At 44.1% G+C, this 18,827-nt stretch overlaps 1 protein-coding gene and 1 long non-coding RNA gene across 2 annotated transcripts in view; one reads left to right on the top strand and one right to left on the bottom strand.

Moving 5' to 3' along the window:
* The window catches only part of SEMA5A (semaphorin 5A), a 503,768-nt gene extending 486,579 nt beyond the window's left edge, over window positions 1–17,189 (top strand). The window contains exons 21-23 of the mRNA XM_063451928.1: window positions 2,639–2,686; window positions 8,893–9,104; window positions 15,504–17,189. Coding sequence (XP_063307998.1) covers window positions 2,639–2,686; window positions 8,893–9,104; window positions 15,504–15,623 — 380 coding nt within the window. The 3' untranslated portion in view covers window positions 15,624–17,189. The remainder of the gene's footprint in view (window positions 1–2,638; window positions 2,687–8,892; window positions 9,105–15,503) is intronic.
* A 535-nt stretch (window positions 17,190–17,724) lies between these two features.
* LOC134608817 (uncharacterized) lies at window positions 17,725–18,123 on the bottom strand. The gene is made up of 2 exons (XR_010090771.1): window positions 18,045–18,123; window positions 17,725–18,006 (listed from the first exon to the last, which is right to left on the bottom strand). It is a non-coding gene; the product is annotated as an uncharacterized LOC134608817 (long non-coding RNA).
* Window positions 18,124–18,827: the final 704 nt, after the last annotated feature.

The raw sequence follows: 18,827 nt of genomic DNA, 5'->3' as shown, positions 1-18,827 counted from the left end.
GAGTGGGAACTCTGACTCCCATCAGGCTGAGCCACCACTGAACCCACACATGGTAGGAAACATTTTGTGTATTTGTGTCTCTGAATGTGTGTATGTATGTCTCTGTATGTGTGTATGTATGTCTGTGTCTCTGTATGTGTGTATGTATGTCTGTGTCTCTGTATGTGTGTATGTATGTCTGTGTCTCTGTATGTGTGTATGTATGTCTGTGTATGTATGTCTGTGTTTGTGTCTCTGTATGTGTGTATGCATGTCTGTGTTTGTGTCTCTGTATGTGTGTATGTGTGTGTGCATCTGTATGTATGTCTGTGTCTGTGTGTGTCTGTGTGTGTGTGTATCCATATGTATGTATGTGTCTCTCTGTGTGTGTATGTATGTATGTATGTGTGTGTCTGTGTCTCTGTGTGTATGTATGTCTGTGTCTCTGTCTCTGTATGTGTGTGTGTGTGTATCTGTATGTATGTCTGTGTATGTATGTTTGTGTCTGTGTCTCTGTATGTGTGTATGATTGTGCGTCTGTGTCTCTGTGTGTGTGTGTCTGTTTCGGTATGTGATTATCTGTATGTCTGTGTATGTATGTGTGTCTGTGTCTCTGTATGTGTGTATGTATGTGTGTGTCGCTGTATGTATGTGTCTGCGTGTGTGTCTCTGTATGTATGTGTCTGCGTGTGTGTATGTATGTATGTGTCTGTCGGGGGTGTGTGTATGTGTCTGTATGTATGTGTCGGGGGGAGGGGCCCACAGTCAGGGGGAAGAGGCTCACGGTAGGGGGGGGCCCACGGATCAGTTTCGCACCGGGGCCCCATGGAGTGTGTGTACGCCACTGTCTCCATGTGATTTTACAGGAAGGTATTGTCATCTATTTTTATCTATCAAAATTCCAGGTTTTCAGAATTTGCACATTTTGGTGTTCCTGATTAACATGTGTTATAGCAGTACTTGAAGAAAATAGGACATGGGAATAAATTGTATAGATTAAATGATAAAAATACATGTTATATTAAGGGATCACTATAGTCACCAAAACAACTTTAGCTTAATGAAGCAGTTTCTATGTATAGATCATGCCTCTGAAGTCTCACTGCTCAATTCTCTGTCGTTTAGGAGTTAGATCACTTTTATTTCTGTTTATGCAGCCATAGCCACACCTCCCCCTGGCTGTGACTCAGCCTACATGAAGAAAACAATGTTTAATTTTCAATTAGGTGTAACTTACTTTAAAAGGTTTTATCTCCTGCTCTGTAAATTGAACTTTAATCACATACAGGAGGCTCCTGTATAAGACATTCTAAATTAAACAGAAAACTGCAATAAAATATGTTTAAACATTAGGTCTCTCTTTAGAGGAAGTATTTAAGAAGAATGTGTAAGTCACATGCAGGTGTGGCAATGGCTGTATAAACAAAGTAATTTGACTCCTACATGGCAGAGAATTGTGCAGTGAGACTGCAGGGGCATGATTTATACACTAAAACAACTTCAATAAGCTAAAGTATTTTTGTTAACAATAACAATTAAATAGCGTATGAATGGAAAATGCTCCATTCTACCTTTCATAATGAGTTGCTGGATCATAGATGATAGATGTAAATTATGTGTTATGCTAGGAAATTAAAGGTAAGTATTTGTATTATTTTTGTTTGTTTTGTTTTTGAATTGGATTATTGAAATATAGTAGTGTAGCTGCAATTACAAATGTATAATAGTTGATACGTTTTCTTTTCTGTAACTCTTCCACCTTTCCCTTTTTGTGTGTGGGTGTTTTTTTTGTTTTTATTTTTGTGTCTACACCTGTGCAGTGATAAACCATTTAAAAAATATATAGGGGAAAAATTAAACAAAATGTAATCTCTAGTCACTAAAATATATACATGGGCATGCACAGATGTGCAATTTGGACCTTCTCTTAATCAATAGGAGAGGTCTAACTTGTAGAGATAGAACAATTATATGCTGTACTTTATGTTACATTCAGGATATCAGTTGAGATACTTGGAGAAAGTAACCAAACTTATCATTGTTGTCAGGGTACCTGTAGTCTCTACCTCAGAGGAGGTGAGAGACTTAGACGTTTATCCTCCCAGAGGGGTTGTTTCTTCCGTTCCTCGCGGTTCTCTCGGCCATTTACAAGCCGACCGCGAGGGATCCACTTCCTTATATGACGCGACGCTCAGTAGTCGACGTCATGACGCCAACCCGGGTCGACCTGTCAGTCAAGTCCCGAGCACTAATCAGGACTCGTCGGGGGCGTGATTACCCTCTAGAATCAAGGTATAAAGTAAGGCTTTCGGCATCTGCTCATTGCCCTGTCGTGGTTCTAGCCTGTCTAGTCACTCAGTGCTCTTGTTTCTAGTTGTCTCTTTGGTTCTGACCCGACTTGTTTGTACTACCCTGTTTATCTCTGTTACCCTTTGACTCGGCTTGTCTCTCGCTTACCTGTCCTCTCGTTCCCTCGACCTCGGCTTGTTCCTAGACCATTCTCTACTTACTCCTTACGTTAAGTCCGGCCATTCTAAGGTCCGGTATACGTACCTACCACCTGTTTGTACTCTGCGTGTTGGATCCCTGTCCCGATCCTGACAATTGTACAGTATGTGTTTGTTTTTTATTTTTTAATAATAATGTATATGTTTTGCAGAAATATCGGTTGCAAGGTCCAGTAGCATGGAAGAGAAAAGATGTGGAGGTAAGTTTTTGAACTTGGCTTTAATGCATTTGTATTTACATGGTTCCTGAAATAAATATTCATAAAATTGAGATGTATCTATAACATTTTAAGACTGTAAAACAAAAGTACATTTTGAGACTATTGGGAGCTTGTTAGAATAGAGTCTAGCACTTACATTTTTGGATGGAAAACATAGAATTATGAGAAAGATTCTCCATCAATTTATTTTAATGCGTGCGTTTCACAAACTGAACATTGGATTCACATCTAACCTTTTGTTTATGATCTTGCAGTGGCAATATGTTATACTAAAGGTGAGTTGAAGCGCTAAGTCAGTGCCTTGACTCATATGTCTAGTACAACAGAATGTAATTCTTTGTGGAAAAGGAGAAATAGTTTTGTACTGGAAAGCGCAAAACATGTGAGTTATAGTGGAAAGCATTAATCATGAACCCAGTAATTGTTTTACGACACAACGCCTATAACACTAGTGACATTTTATGTCTGGGAAAAAAGTTTTTCAGAGGAATAGCAGATGGAAGAGGTTTTGACAATCAATTCAGGAAATAATAAGGGAATGGATCAAAAACTGTGCTATTTCTTGTGTGACATATGTATACTAAGCACGAAGACAAAAGTCCCATGTGAATATTGCAGTTTTGTAGATTTATCTCCTAGCTAAGCAATAAAGTTGCAGCCGAGTCTCAAGTTGATTCATCTTGTATTAAAGTAAATTAACCTTTCCATGATGTAGGTGTGACGAAGTGCCCTTCGCCACTTTGTCCTGGAGAGGCCTGCTTGCCTGCCTCCTCCCCTGCGACTATGGTCCTGGACTATATTGCACTGTGGACCCTGTATTCGGGCATATGGATTTGTATTAGGCTGTCTTGAACCCTTTAACTATGCTGTAGGTCTGGACTGCTAATATAACCGAACAGCCAGGGGATTTAGGCGAATATATTGCATGAGAATACCATGACTGGAGAATACAAGCCGTTCGCATGATTTCATACGAATTCTTTGAGCTCTGAATAGGTGGCCGCCATTTCGGGACTTTTACACGTGTTCGCGGCCATCTTGCGTGCGAACAGCGGTGTTTGCCTGTGAACGCATGGAACTGAAAACGGAAGCGCAAACAGGCGAATACCGCTAAGACCTCCAGACATCCAGAACTACGCACGGAAACTACCGAACGACCGGCCGTTCGGTAGTTATACTTAACTTAGTATGGGGATTCTAGCGATCACAAAGATGCGAATGGATGGCAAGAATTTCGTCTATTTTACCGTGCGAACGGAGACCGACCGCAAGGCCAAAACTCATGGAACTATTTTCGGCTAGTTGGTCTGTGCGGTCGGTCAAAACTTTGGAGCTCTGTATCTCCCGAACCATTCATCCGAATGGGCTGATTTTTGGACAGACTGTTCCCCTGAACAAGGGCTATTTGGGGATACCAGAGTTAAAGCTGTACCCCCTGTTTTTGGGGTACATCCAGAACTTGAGTAAAATAATGTACATTTTAATTGGGTTATGTGTTTATCTGAGGGGAGGAGACGTGGGGGTGTTACCATGCATGTGATTGGTCAATTTCATCCTCCCCCTGGGAGTGTCCTGTATGTACCTGATCCTAATAAAAAGCAGGCTGGGTGTTCCAGTCCTCAGACCTCTTCTGACCCTCAATACGTAGCCTTGTCTCGTTATTGGAGGGAACGGCTATATCTCACTGGGGACTGCTATGCGCTGCATATTCCCCTGAGCTCTTAATCACTTAGCTCTTGTAAGAGCTTGTTCCTGTTACACTCTCCAGGAGGAGAGATCTTCCCCACACGTTCCTGAATGCTGAAGGTTCATTCCAGGGTGGACGGAAGACGGCGCGGCTCCAGTTAAGCTACGGCGGTTGTGGAGCCTGCGGTGGTTGTGGTGTCGTCTGCAGTGCTTGGAGTCCTCTGAGAGCGCTAGGAGCATCCATCAACGGAGGGTACTCGGTCGGAGTACACGGAGCTCCGTTACAGTGGTGGCAGCGGTGGGATGGCATCCTAGTGCGAGGAGAAGCAGCTCAGAGACACTGGTAACGTTTGGAGTTACAATTGAGGGCAACGCTAGCCATTGGGCAGCGCCCCTGGCTACAACAGGATGGCTTCCCTAGTGCGAGGAACAGCATCCTGGGAACCCCAAGCAAAACTGGAATATTGGTATAGTCACGTACGGTTTGACGCTATGCTGAAGCGGCGGTTGGCTGTCTACGGACCCCTCCTAACAGAGGAACTGGTACCAAGAGTGAGGAGAGAACTGGCGGAGTATCTGCAGATGGAAGCAGATTATTGGGCAGTGAGGGCAAAGTGTTCCGTCCCTGCGCCCCAACAACAGCGTGAGTTACAGGGGGCTGAAGGTGTCGTCCTTCCCCCCCAGCAGCAGTGTGTCCTACAGAGAGCCGAGACAGTTGGTCCCTCTCTACAGCAACAGGACAATGGTAAGGGAGCGGAGACAGGCGGTCTCCCTCCCCAGCGACAGTGTGTACCTCAGGGGACCGAAGGTGCCGTCCTTCCCCCCCAGCAGCAGTGTGTCCTGCAGAGAGCCGAGACAGTTGGTCCCTCTCTACAGCAACAGGACAATGTTACGGGAGTGGAGACAGGCGGTCTCCCTCTCCAGCGGCAGCCTGTGTGTCCGGGAAAGGAGCACAGCACCCCCTCTTCCCAGCGGCAGCTTACCCTAACAAGGGGAGACACCAATCCCCCAGACGGCGCAGATGGGACCGTGGTCTCTGTGCCTGACCTACAGGGATGCTGGACAACCTGTCCAGATCCCCAACTGCTCTCACCGAGACAACAGGAGGAGGGGGTAAGTACAAATTCCCCTCCCCCGCTAACTCCTAGCGTGGCACCAGGGTTAACAGAGGCGATGTTAACCCCTACTGACGTCCATGTTCCCTTGGCTACTGAGCCGGACTATGGTCTCAGCATCCCAGCAGACGAGCTGGCAGCTGGGCAGAGTGCAGTCGGCCTCTGCCCTACCTTGGTCCCTGGTCCAGAGCCTGATGTCCTGCAGGCTACCCCAGCAGAAGAGCTGGCATCTGGGCAGAGTGCAGTTGGCCTCTGCCCTTCAAGTACCCTCGGCATGTGGCCTCATTACCACAGCCAAATACCCAGGTGCAGTGACTGTGTGTTGTGGGTGGGCTGCTCCTGTACTTTCATGTTGTGGGGGGGCTACTCGGACATCTGTTTATTGTGGGTTGGTGGATCGACTAACGGAGGCACTGACCGACAGAAGGTCAGGTGCCTGGTTAGTCTTCCCCCCAAAGGGGAGATGTGTGACGAAGTGCCCTTCGCCACTTTGTCCTGGAGAGGCCTGCTTGCCTGCCTCCTCCCCTGCGACTATGGTCCTGGACTATATTGCACTGTGGACCCTGTATTCGGGCATATGGATTTGTATTAGGCTGTCTTGAACCCTTTAACTATGCTGTAGGTCTGGACTGCTAATATAACCGAACAGCCAGGGGATTTAGGCGAATATATTGCATGAGAATACCATGACTGGAGAATACAAGCCGTTCGCATGATTTCATACGAATTCTTTGAGCTCTGAATAGGTGGCCGCCATTTCGGGACTTTTACACGTGTTCGCGGCCATCTTGCGTGCGAACAGCGGTGTTTGCCTGTGAACGCATGGAACTGAAAACGGAAGCGCAAACAGGCGAATACCGCTAAGACCTCCAGACATCCAGAACTACGCACGGAAACTACCGAACGACCGGCCGTTCGGTAGTTATACTTAACTTAGTATGGGGATTCTAGCGATCACAAAGATGCGAATGGATGGCAAGAATTTCGTCTATTTTACCGTGCGAACGGAGACCGACCGCAAGGCCAAAACTCATGGAACTATTTTCGGCTAGTTGGTCTGTGCGGTCGGTCAAAACTTTGGAGCTCTGTATCTCCCGAACCATTCATCCGAATGGGCTGATTTTTGGACAGACTGTTCCCCTGAACAAGGGCTATTTGGGGATACCAGAGTTAAAGCTGTACCCCCTGTTTTTGGGGTACATCCAGAACTTGAGTAAAATAATGTACATTTTAATTGGGTTATGTGTTTATCTGAGGGGAGGAGACGTGGGGGTGTTACCATGCATGTGATTGGTCAATTTCATCCTCCCCCTGGGAGTGTCCTGTATGTACCTGATCCTAATAAAAAGCAGGCTGGGTGTTCCAGTCCTCAGACCTCTTCTGACCCTCAATACGTAGCCTTGTCTCGTTATTGGAGGGAACGGCTATATCTCACTGGGGACTGCTATGCGCTGCATATTCCCCTGAGCTCTTAATCACTTAGCTCTTGTAAGAGCTTGTTCCTGTTACGCTCTCCAGGAGGAGAGATCTTCCCCACACGTTCCTGAATGCTGAAGGTTCATTCCAGGGTGGACGGAAGACGGCGCGGCTCCAGTTAAGCTACGGCGGTTGTGGAGCCTGCGGTGGTTGTGGTGTCGTCTGCAGTGCTTGGAGTCCTCTGAGAGCGCTAGGAGCATCCATCAACGGAGGGTACTCGGTCGGAGTACACGGAGCTCCGTTACAGTAGGGTTTACCGTGTTTATGTAAATTAGTAATAAAAATTTTTTTTTTAAATGTTTGCTATTCATTTATTCCACTCCAACACTGTCTCATTAAATGCACACACACACACACATATATATATATATATATATATATATATATATAATGATTTTATTAAAGAACACAGGCTGCATTGATGTACTCTATACATACATACAACATAATAAGTATATATTCATTTTTTTAGAAATAGAAAAAATGTTTTAAAAAATTCCCATAAGTTATCCTTTTTATAAATATTAACTTTTATAAAACTAGTGGACCTAAATAGAAATGCCTAAAATGTATTTATGTGTCTTAATTTGAGAGATATCTCATTTATCCAGATTCAACAGTTTTAGGTCAAATGTTACAAGGAGAAATGTACTATTCTGATGTTAATCTAGCATACTGGGGCGATAATTTAAATAACAGTCATTAGATGCAAAACTGCTAAACAAAAGAAAGTGAGTGTGAAAATGTGTGTGTGTGTGTGTGTGTATGTACATATATATATATATATATATATATATATAAATAAAAACATATATATGTGTGTGTGGGTGTGTGTATATATATATATAGATAGTTGATACAAGTCAAGCCATAAGACTTTCTTTTCCCACAGAAATCACAAATCTGCAGTTACTCCTGCAAAGGATTCTGGTTGGGCATATGCAACATAGTTTAACAAAGAATCAGATTTTTGCCTCATTCCATTTTAAACATGGATTCCTTTGAGTCTGTGTTTGCTGTATACAACAGCTTTGAAACACAACTTAGGAAAAGATGCAAAGCCAGTGAACCACTCATGGACAGCTGTTTCATTGTTAATGCAAATCATCACCATGAGGTTGGTTACTGGTTTGCTAATTGAGGCTTGGTAGTGCTTGGGAGGTGGTGGGGAGATATTGTTATTGAAAACCCCTTCCACCAGTAGTATTTGGATAGTTAATACAATGTTAAATGCATCTTTTCCTAAGTTGTGTTTCAAAGCTTTTGTATACAGCAAACACAGACTCAAAGGAATACATGTTTAAAATGGAATGAGGCAAAATGTGATTCTTTGTTAACCAAACTTAACATTTGCATATGCCCACCCAGAATCCTTTGCGGCAGTAACATAACTGCAGATTTGTGATTTCTGTGGGAAAAGCAATTCTTGAGGCTTGACTGGTGTGCAGATTTTTGTTTAACATTGTATTAACTATCCACAGACTTCAGGTGGAAGGGGTTTTCAATCACAATTTTTCCCCACCATAACCTTTTCGGAATTATATTTATATATATATATATATATATATATATATATATATATATATATATATATATATATATATATATATAATGTTGATATATCAATATATAAATATATCAACAATAAGTTGCTACATGTGTGCGTCTATGGCAACTCAACACTCGAGAGTATTTACCTAGAACAATTTAACTGTTATCACCAATTATATCACCAATCTCTGCCCAAAACATACACAATAAAGCAAATATTGTGTCTTGCTTCACACACATTAAAATGGTACTTCTATTTTACAAATAGTCATATATTTTTTTCTCACAGCAAAATTTACCACGTTTATTACGTTCATAAATATAGTTTTACAAAATGTATGTTTTTTTTTGTTGCAGAATTTAACATGTTCCACATGATTGCAGTTGGCCTTAGCAGTTCAATACTTGGCTGCCTACTTACATTGCTCATTTATACATACTGCCAACGATATCAGCAGCAAGCTCATGATGCAACAGTGATCCATCCTGTATCACCAGCCCCTCTTAATACCAGCATTACTAACCACATAAATAAACTGGACAAATATGACTCGGTTGAAGCTATTAAGGTAATATGTGTTTACATATGAACTAACTGGAAAGAAGTATATAATATATTTTCTTATTTGTTATCTGAAGGAAATAAATTAATAAAAGCTTGTCTGTAGCTGTTTATTTTAGTGTGATAATATGTTTAATATTCTTTTATTTGTTTGCAGATGCCAACTGTGGACTACGTTAGTCTCAATTTTATTAAAGACACGGAGGCTCATATTATGCATAACTCTTTCTTTATTTCCTCAGCAGCAAAGATAGAGGAATATAAATATTGTAAAAATGAAAGAAAAAACAGTATAGATACACAGGCAACCAATCACATAACAGAGGAAGTGACTATATAAGGCCTGTGTCTCCCACAATCCCCCTCTTTCTTTGCTGCTTCCTCAGATCAGCTAAGTACCTTATCTTGCTCTGCATGTTTTCAGCATTTATTGTTCCTTATTGCTGTTTACACTTTGCTCGTTTTTATTGTGTATTTACTGTTTATCTCCTGGTGTGCCTAGTGGGTTTTTCCCTTCCTCTATTGCTGTTTTTTTCTCAACGCGGAGGGGATTTCCCTCCCTTGCTTTCCCTGCGGCTAGCTTCCCTTCTGGGTGCTCGCGCGCAGCTTTTTGTGGGCGGCTGTTTGCCGCGGTCTGCTTTTGCCAACCGCAGCTACATGTCTCTCACCCTCGGGGCCTCCGTGCCGCGTGGATAAGGTGCACGCGCCCCTTCCCCCAGTGTGTCCTGGCCGCGAGCGATACCCGCCAGCCTCCTCATGCGGCGGCCATTTTGGAGGCGGAGCTTACTCACGGCCGGTACTACTGCTCCTCTGCGGCTCGCGGTCAGCTTGCTGCCTGCCTCTGCAGTCCCCTGGGTCCCCTGGCACACCTAACAGCATTTTTTCCTTGTTCTCGTGGGTTACTCAACCCTGTTGCTCTGCATATCATTTCTACTGCATCTGTGAGTATTTTGTCCCTGCCTTTATGCAAGACAGGGATGAGGGGCAAGAGGGCCTTCCTGGCACTTCTCCTCAGGATATTCCAGAGGGTAATATAGCTTCCCAGGAATTCCATGCCCTCTTGGACGCCACTTTGGCATCATCCTTGCAGAGGGCCTTTGCCTCTGCCATGGGAGCGGTGTCCACATCGTTTTCCCAATCTCTACAGAGTATGCTTTTGCCCTCATTGGCAGCTCACCCCCCCCGGGTGATGGGACCCCCCCGCCAGCCCCCGCCATGCCTGGGGCCCATAAGGCTAGGGCTAAAGCGAAGCACGTCAGCTCCCACTCCCCGATGCAGGCTATGCCTGCCATGATGGACTCGCTTGACGCGGTCACAGAAAGCGCGCCTCCCACGCGCAAAAGAGCCCCTGGCCGGGCTAAAAAGGCTAGGTTGTGGAAACGGGCTAGAGCCCTAAATGATGTGTCGGATACCGACCGGAGTGAGGAGAATGAGTCTGACGCTATGGAGTATGACTCCTATGATGAGGGTGATTCAGGCGAGGACTTGCCCCCTACGGGTGTAACCCCCTCGGGATCCTCTGCCACTACTAAGGGCCAAGTTCAGGGCCCCGCTGGGGATAGTAAAGTATTATTTGACCCTCAGGGTAACCCCCTGTTTGACCCCGACGACCTCCGCCATCCCCGGTCAGCTGAATGGGTCCCCCCGGAAAACATAGCTCATTATGTGGCCCGCCGCATGCGTTCCCCCCTGTCTAAGGAAGGTCGCAATAAGTTGCGTGCGGAGTGCCCCAGGCCTTCCCTTCCGGGCTCGGCCTGCAAGACTCCCGATATTGACCCCCAAATTGCCCAATTCCTGAATAAATCGGGCTGGAAGTCCAAAAAGGGCCTAGACTACTCCCTTAAGGGCTGCCAAGACAAGATTTTAGATACCCTGGGCCCACTTTCAAAGCTCTACGAGCTGCTTGATGCCACTAGAGCTGGCGATTCGGTTCTGGACATCGATGTAGCCATCGGTTGGGTACAACGGGCTATATGCCTTTTGGGGAACGCAAATACCGCCATGTCCTCGGAGAGGTGTAAGGCGATACTCCTTAAAATTGACCCGAAGTTAGCTGCCATGACGGTAGCAGAACCAGGCCCTTCCGAGGAAGGGGTCTTGTTCTGTAATTCTTTTGTTAAGGACCTGGGGTCATATGTTAAAACCTTTACGGCCATAGACAAAGCGCAGGCGAACATGAAGCGCATGTTCGCGCCCAATGTTTTTGGAGGGGCCGGGCGTAGCAGGAACCGTCCACCCGGCCGTGGTTTCCGAGGCTCCTTCCGTGCCCCCAGAGGTTCCTTTTTCCCGTCCCGGGGATTTCAGGACTCAAGGACGCCTCCTTTCTTCCCTGCCAGAAGGAGATCTTGGGGCTCCAGATACCCCCGCGGTGCCGCTTCGGGCAGACGCCCTTTCTTCCCCTGTCGGTCATGGGCGGGTAGCGGGAAGGCTGGCTCTGTTCCACCAGGGGTGGGCGAATATTACTTCAGACGCTTGGGTCTTACAGTGTGTAAAGGGTTATCGCCTGGAGTTTGTTTCTCTGCCTGTCCAATCTTATGTCCCCAGAGCAGGACAGGATGATCTCCGCGGAAGTCGAGGAGATGTTATCGAAAGGCGCCATAGAAGAGTTGCCGCTCGCCGCTCCGGGCTTTACGAGCAATCTCTTTCTGGTGCCGAAGAAAGGGGGCGGAGTCCGTCCGGTGATAAACCTCCGTCCTCTCAACGCGTTCCTACGCTACCAACATTTTCAGATGGAAGGTATCCACTGCCTCAGGGACCTCCTTCGGCAGTCAGACTGGCTGGCCAAGTTGGACCTGAAGGACGCGTAGTTCACGGTCCCAATAGCGGTGGACTACAGGGACTACTTACACTTCACCTGGCACGGAAGGCGATGGCGCTTTACCTGCCTGCCATTCGGCCTTTCCTCGGCTCCTTGGTGTTTCACCAAGATCATGAAGCCTGTAATGGAGTTCCTCCGTACCCGTGGGGTACGTTGATTATTTACCTGGACGACATTCTAATCATGTCCCAATCCAGAGACCATCTTCTAGTGCATTTGAGGTGGACGATCGATCTACTTCAGAACCTGGGTTTCATGGTCAACTGGGACAAGTCGGTCCTAGAACCCGCACAGTCGATGGAATTCTTAGGTTTCAAGGTGGATTCCGTCCGCCAATTTCTATACCTACCGGATTCAAAGGTGAAGGCCATCCGAAAGGAGCTGCGAAGGGCTCTTCGTGTATCAGACCTGTCCATCTGACAGTTGGCACGTATTATTGGCCTCCTTGCGGCCTCCGTTCAAGCGATATTCCCGGGCCCACTGCACTACCGTGCCCTCCAAAGGCTCAAGGGTTCGCACCTCCGGTCGGGCCATTCCTACGAATCCCGAGTATGACTGGACGAAGAATCCAGGGACGAGCTGGCTTGGTGGTTGGAATACATGGAAGCCTGGAACGGGAGGGCCATCTTCGGTTCTGTCCCGGACGTGGTGATCGAGTCAGATGCCAGCTTACACGGCTGGGGTGCTCGCTGTGGCAACGTTTCCACAGGAGGCAGATGGTCCGAGAGAGAGATCCCTGCACATCAACTGTCTGGAACTCTTAGAAGGGGCATTCGCGATTCGCAGCCTTACCCCAGGAAAGGCGAACTGCTGCGTTCTCCTCAAGATGGACAACGTATCGGCGGTGCGCTATATAAATCACCTCGGGGGCACCAAGTCCAAGATGTTAGCCCTGTTGGCGAAAGATTTTTGGCAATTTTGCCTTTACAACAATGTCTCCGTGACAGCGGAACACATTCCGGGACTGGACAATTCGGACGCGGATTGGAATTCCAGACATTTGAGAGACTCGGGAGACTGGCACTTGCACGTTTCGGTTTTTCGAAGCCTGGACAGGCTATGGGGACGGTTCGGGATGGACCTGTTCGCGTCCCATCTGAACACTCAACTACCGGAGTTTTACAGCTGGAGGCCGGACCCAGCGGCTGTGGCGACGGACGCATTTCTCCAGGAATGGCCATCGGGATGCCTGTATGCATTTCCCCCATTCAACATGATCACCCGAACGATCTCGAAGTTGGTTCGCCACGATTGTTGCCTGGCATTGGTCACTCCCCTGTGGAGATCCCGGCCATGGTTCCCACGTCTGTTGGAGTTGTCGATAGACTACCCCCGGTTGATTCCGAGCTTCCTGGACCTACTTCTGGATCCGGACGGGAACTCGCACGGTCTGGTGCTACAACAGCAACTGCCTCTAGTAGCGTGGCTCATTTCAGGGGAACCTGGACTGTCCCGGATGTTCCGAGATCAACTCTCCTGCTCCTCGATAACGCCTGGGCTCCCGGTACAAGATCGGCTTACCGTGCCTCATGGAATTCATGGTCTAGTTGGTGCATGGAACGGGCAGTGGATCCCATATCTGCCCCTCTCCATCTGATCCTAGAGTTCCTCACGTTGCTATTTGATGCGGGCAAGGCGTACCGCACAATCAACCTTTTCCGCTCAGCGATTTCGGCTGGTTTAGATGGTTTTAGTGGTTTAGATGGTTCACCAGTCGGCAGACATCCTTTTGTCTGTCGTCTTCTCAAGGGTATCCATCTCGCTCGCCCTTTTAGATCTCGTTTTTTTGTCTTCTGGGACGTCAACGTCATGTTACAATTCCTCTCATCATGGTACCCTAACCACGAACTGAGTCTTAAGCAATTGTCCTCCAAACTAGTGATGCTTCTCTGTTTGGTTTCATGTAAGCGGGTGTCCGATGTTAGGGCCCTTGATTGGGACGCCATTGCTTTCACCCCGGAAGGTGTCGCTTTCAACATATCCAGAAGGACTAAATCGGCATCCAAGTCGTTTGTGTATCCTAGGTTCCCAGATCGTCCGGCATTATTTCCAGTAGAATGCCTGAAGGCTTATCTGGAAGCTACTCAATCTCTCCGCTCCTTGGACTTGCATCCTTTGTTCGTGTCTTTTAGAGCGCCTCACCGACCTGTGTCGACTCCGACTCTGGCACGTTGGGTGCGCTGGCTTTTTTCTTCGGCGGGTATAGACACTTCGGTCTTTACGCCTCACTCTGTTCGGGGTGCCATGGCTTCGAAGGCATCCGCAGTCGGCTGTCGGCTGGAGGACATCATGCGTGCAGCGGACTGGTCTAGAGAATCGACCTTCCGCAATTTCTATTTCAGACCTATTGAACATATCGCATCTCAGGTGATAGCACAGCTTTAAACTTGCATAATATGAGCCTCCGTGTCTTTAATAAAATCATGACTTTACGTCATGTTAATAGTAAAATCTGGGAATTTTATTAAAGACACGGAGGCGAGTATTATTCCCTCCCACCCTCCCGATGTGGGTTTTGGGATGAGATGCTATTGGACTCTTCAGGTACGTTTCAATTCGGTCTGTCATTGATGAGATTTGTGTATGTTACTTACATGTTATACTAATGATATACTTTATGTTTTTCAGATTCCAGTTTTCTGTCATTAGAGCTATCAACAATGTGTTTTGATACAAGTTTTTTCTATCTTTGAAATACCTGCCGTTTGTTTTGGTAAGCCTACAGTTTGGAGTTTGGATATTACCATATTTCTCTCTCTCTTTTAGCTTGACGTTATCGGTTTGTTGCCGTTTCCTGTTCTGGACAAGTTGGATTTCGTTCTTCTTACCTGATCTTCGGTTTTCGCAAGAAAGAGGGGGATTGTGGGAGTCATTTTTACAATATTTATATTCCTCTATCTTTGCTGCTGAGGAAATAAAGAAAGAGTTATGCATAATACTCGCCTCCGTGTCTTTAATAAAATCATGACTTTACGTCATGTTAATAGTAAAATCTGGGAATTTAATTTTAACATAATTATCATGCGAACATGCATCATGTATTGTAAGGGAATTGTCACTCCTCTGGAATTTACACATTGAATAAAACATAAAAAATTACATATAACTTATATTAACCTTTTGCATGTTATGCTCGGTTTTCTTTTACTTTTATGTAAAAGATTTAGCAAACATCATCATATTGCAGTTCAGACAAAGCAAAGCATGAGCTATGTGCTTACCACCAGATGCTCTCTCTACCTATTGTATTTGTCTGTGTATATTGTACGTTCTCCACTAATTGTACAGCGCTGCGGAATCTGTTGGCGCTTTACAAATACCAGTAATAAATAAATAAATAATGCAAAGGACTATGATTGAGTGGGAGCGAAGATTAAAGCAAAAACCATGGATTTCTACATTTAATTTTATTTTTTCACACCTCATACTACATATTTGGTAAATACAAGACTATGTGAAACATAATACTAAATATCCCGGAAAGTGACAGTTCCTTTAACACTATCATAACTCTGCAATTTATTTACAAAAGGCATTTAACTTATTAGTGATTAATTAATAATTTTGTTTCTACTTTAATTTTTTTAGGCATTTAATAAGAACAATCTTATATTGGAAGAGAGAAATAAGTATTTCAATCCTCACATCACAGCGAAAACCTACTCCAATGCATATTTCTCAGATTTCAATCATTATGATGAGTATTAACGTGTTTTGTTATTTTTCTGCCATTTTTCAACTAATTACTTTTTTGAGGGCTTAGTAAATAGCTATTCATTTGAGTTCCTGTATAGAAGCTCAAATACTTTTACAAGCAGATCCCAAGTGACTGATCTAAGTTTCAATGAACATTCGTGCTTTACGTTGCATTCATTAAGGCAGAAAAGGCAGTGGAAACGTTCTGTGAAGACTAATTGGTGCACCTTGTTCTTGCAAATATCTACCATCTTTTCATGCCAAGCAGACCTCAATTTTATTTTGTTATAATGTATTAAAAAAAAAAAACATTGTACAATTACACCCCCAATATATTCATTTTGTATTTAGCCATGGAACTTCATTCAAACTTCTCATATTTAGTTCTGTTAATACTTTTAAGCAGGAGAAATACTTTGTTGCATTGGATAAACTGTTTAGTTTGATGCACTTATACTTTATAACAAGATTTATACCCAATAATAAAGAAAACTCCAGCTTCCCATACTTGATGACTATGTAGCCCAATATAGCAAGCAATGCACATAATGTATATGCTTCAAAGTCACTGGAATGGCAGCTACAAATACAACTTTATCTAAAACATAATATTTATATGATTTTAGTAGAAATTCTTTAAAGATGACTTGTTCTTGCAATTTATGAAAATCTGCATGCTATTTACCTTGCATTAATAATGCATATAATTATTGATTATATAATAATAATTACTGTAGCACATGAACTTGCATGGAGTTTGCCATTCCAAAGATCTCTATTGAGTTACAATGTATATGAAGCACATTCCTATTATATGTAGCATTTCACATTTTTTAAAAAAAGTTTAAACATGCTTATGTTTTTAGGTAGTGCATTTGACTACAGATATTCACATTGCAGTGCCTTTCTTATTTATGTGTGCAAAAAAGAACAACCTCAAATGACAGATGACAAAAAAAGGTTTTGCCATTCTAAATAAATAATTGTATTGTCTTTACAAACCTAGGCTAGAATTTTTACATAATTTATTGTGAAATAGATTCAACTTGAGGTGCATTGTTAAGTATCATCTAAAAATTGTACTTTTACATTTACATTGTAGCATAAGTTTTAGCATTTGAGATAACATCATCACTACGGATGTAACTAAAAATGTTATTTTTACAGTGTACAGGAGGACATTTTTTTAAAATGAAGTTGTGTTTATTTGTTAAAAGATGCATTGTTTACTAAAGAACCGCTTTCTCGTTTGATGCATAGATTGTCAAATATATGTTGTAAAGTTTCAAATATTAAATGTGCTATCCATGATCTTAGTCACTGATAGCTGAATGTGCTTGATTGTTGAAAAGAAATGCTTAATGTCTTTGCTACATGGAAAACAATAGCTATATAAAAGGTATGGGTTTTTTTTCTGTATGAGAGAACATGGGTTGGAATCTTATATGTCAAATGAGAATCCATTTTCAAGTGCACTTTGTAATTCTTTTAATATCCTGGCTACAATTCAATAGTAAGGTGTCACATTTATCAATAATAGAGCATCCTGTGTCTTTCAAGCTCCACATGAACGCAACTCTATGAAAACTGCCATGGTTCTTCACCAGGCTTGTTGTACCATAATTAGATGTCAGAGGATTAGAGTTGCAGTTCGCTAACAAGTGAAGACCTAATATTTGCTTAATAATATTGTACATTGTTGTGAAACACCAACTGTATTTATAGCATTTTGAAGATACTCTTAATCTGATTTGGTTGATACAGTCATTTATTTTCCCCTGGGGAAGAATACTAGATCCTGATTTTTTCAATGTTAGTTGAAAAACTGAGTGAACAAGTGAATGTGTAATATTAGTCTTTATTCACTATTTTAACTAATAGCCAAATATGGGTACAAAAAGTATCAATTCAAAAAGTTAACTTATGCAATGTTTTAATTGTCTTTGAAAGTCCACTTAGTTGTTATCTAATCCTCCTTAAAGGCATTTGTCAGGAAGAGCAACTATTCAACTTTGGGGTGTTAATCAGTGGAAAATAAAAATAACCACTGGAATTAAGTTTTGCGAGTAAACAAAATGAACACATGTGAAAAAGAGTGGGTGTTCTTAGGATCCTCTTTTAACCATGAGGCAACTATGCAGCTTTTTCCCATTACTCTACCTCAGTGGTTCCCAACCCAGTCCTCCTGGTACTCCAACAGTTCAGGTTTTAAGAATTTTCCAACTTGTTTGCAGTGGGCTGGAGGTGGGCTTTGAGGACAGTGTTTGGAACCACTGCTCTACACCATGCACAGAAGTGAACAGTGTCATGGAAATAGCAAGATGGACTAATAATTTAACTTTTTAATTCCAACACCAATATGTAAAGAGTGTGGGTTATAATATTGATATGGGACCTCCATTGCTTATCCTCCATCCTGTAGCCATATGGGACCTCCATTGCTTATCCTCCATCCTGTAGCCAATGGGATAGGAAATCACAATGCATCTGGGAATGCTCAGAACCCCTCACTGATCTGGTTAGTTGTCAGTGGCGTACATACCGCGTTTGCAGGGGTCACAGCTGCGACCGGGCCCGTCATCTTTTGGCGGCGGATTGCCACGCGGGCCTAGGCCGCTGTCCAAGGGGTCCATCGGGTGGCCTATGCTGTTAGGGCCACCCGATGGAGATGGATTGTCAGGGGGCCCGGTCAGTGCTGGGTGCTGTAACAGCGCGACCGGGCCCCCTGTGATTACATCACATGCTGGGAGAAAGTGACTGCCCGTCACTCCTCCCAGCAATCACACAGAGCCTGCGTGGGAGGAAGCAGAGGAGGGAGTCAGAGAGGGAACTCCCATCAACCTGAGCCACCCTCCTGCACCTAAAAGGTAGGAAACAGGAGGGTGACTTAAACATGTTGTGTGTTTGTTTGTTTGTATGTGTCTTTGTATGTGTGTGTCTGTGTGTCTGTCTGTATGTATGTGTGCCTGTCTGTTTGTATGTTTGTGTCTTTGTATGTGTATGTGCCTGTGTGTCTGTCTGTACGTATGTGTGTGTGTCTGTATGTATGTGTCTGTGTGTGTGTGTGTGTCTGTCTGTATGTATGTGTGTATCTGTGTATGTATGTGTGCCTGTCTGTTTGTATGTATGTATGTGTCTTTGTATGAATGTGTGTCTTGTGTATTTGTGTGTGTGTGTGTGTGTGTCTGTATGAATGTATATGTCTGTCTGTGTGTC

The sequence above is a fragment of the Pelobates fuscus genome, chromosome 4, assembly GCF_036172605.1.
Source record: "Pelobates fuscus isolate aPelFus1 chromosome 4, aPelFus1.pri, whole genome shotgun sequence".
NCBI classification, from domain to species: Eukaryota; Metazoa; Chordata; class Amphibia; order Anura; family Pelobatidae; genus Pelobates; species Pelobates fuscus.
The sequence above is the reverse complement of the archived record's forward strand: the minus strand, read 5'-3'. Positions and strand labels throughout refer to the sequence as shown.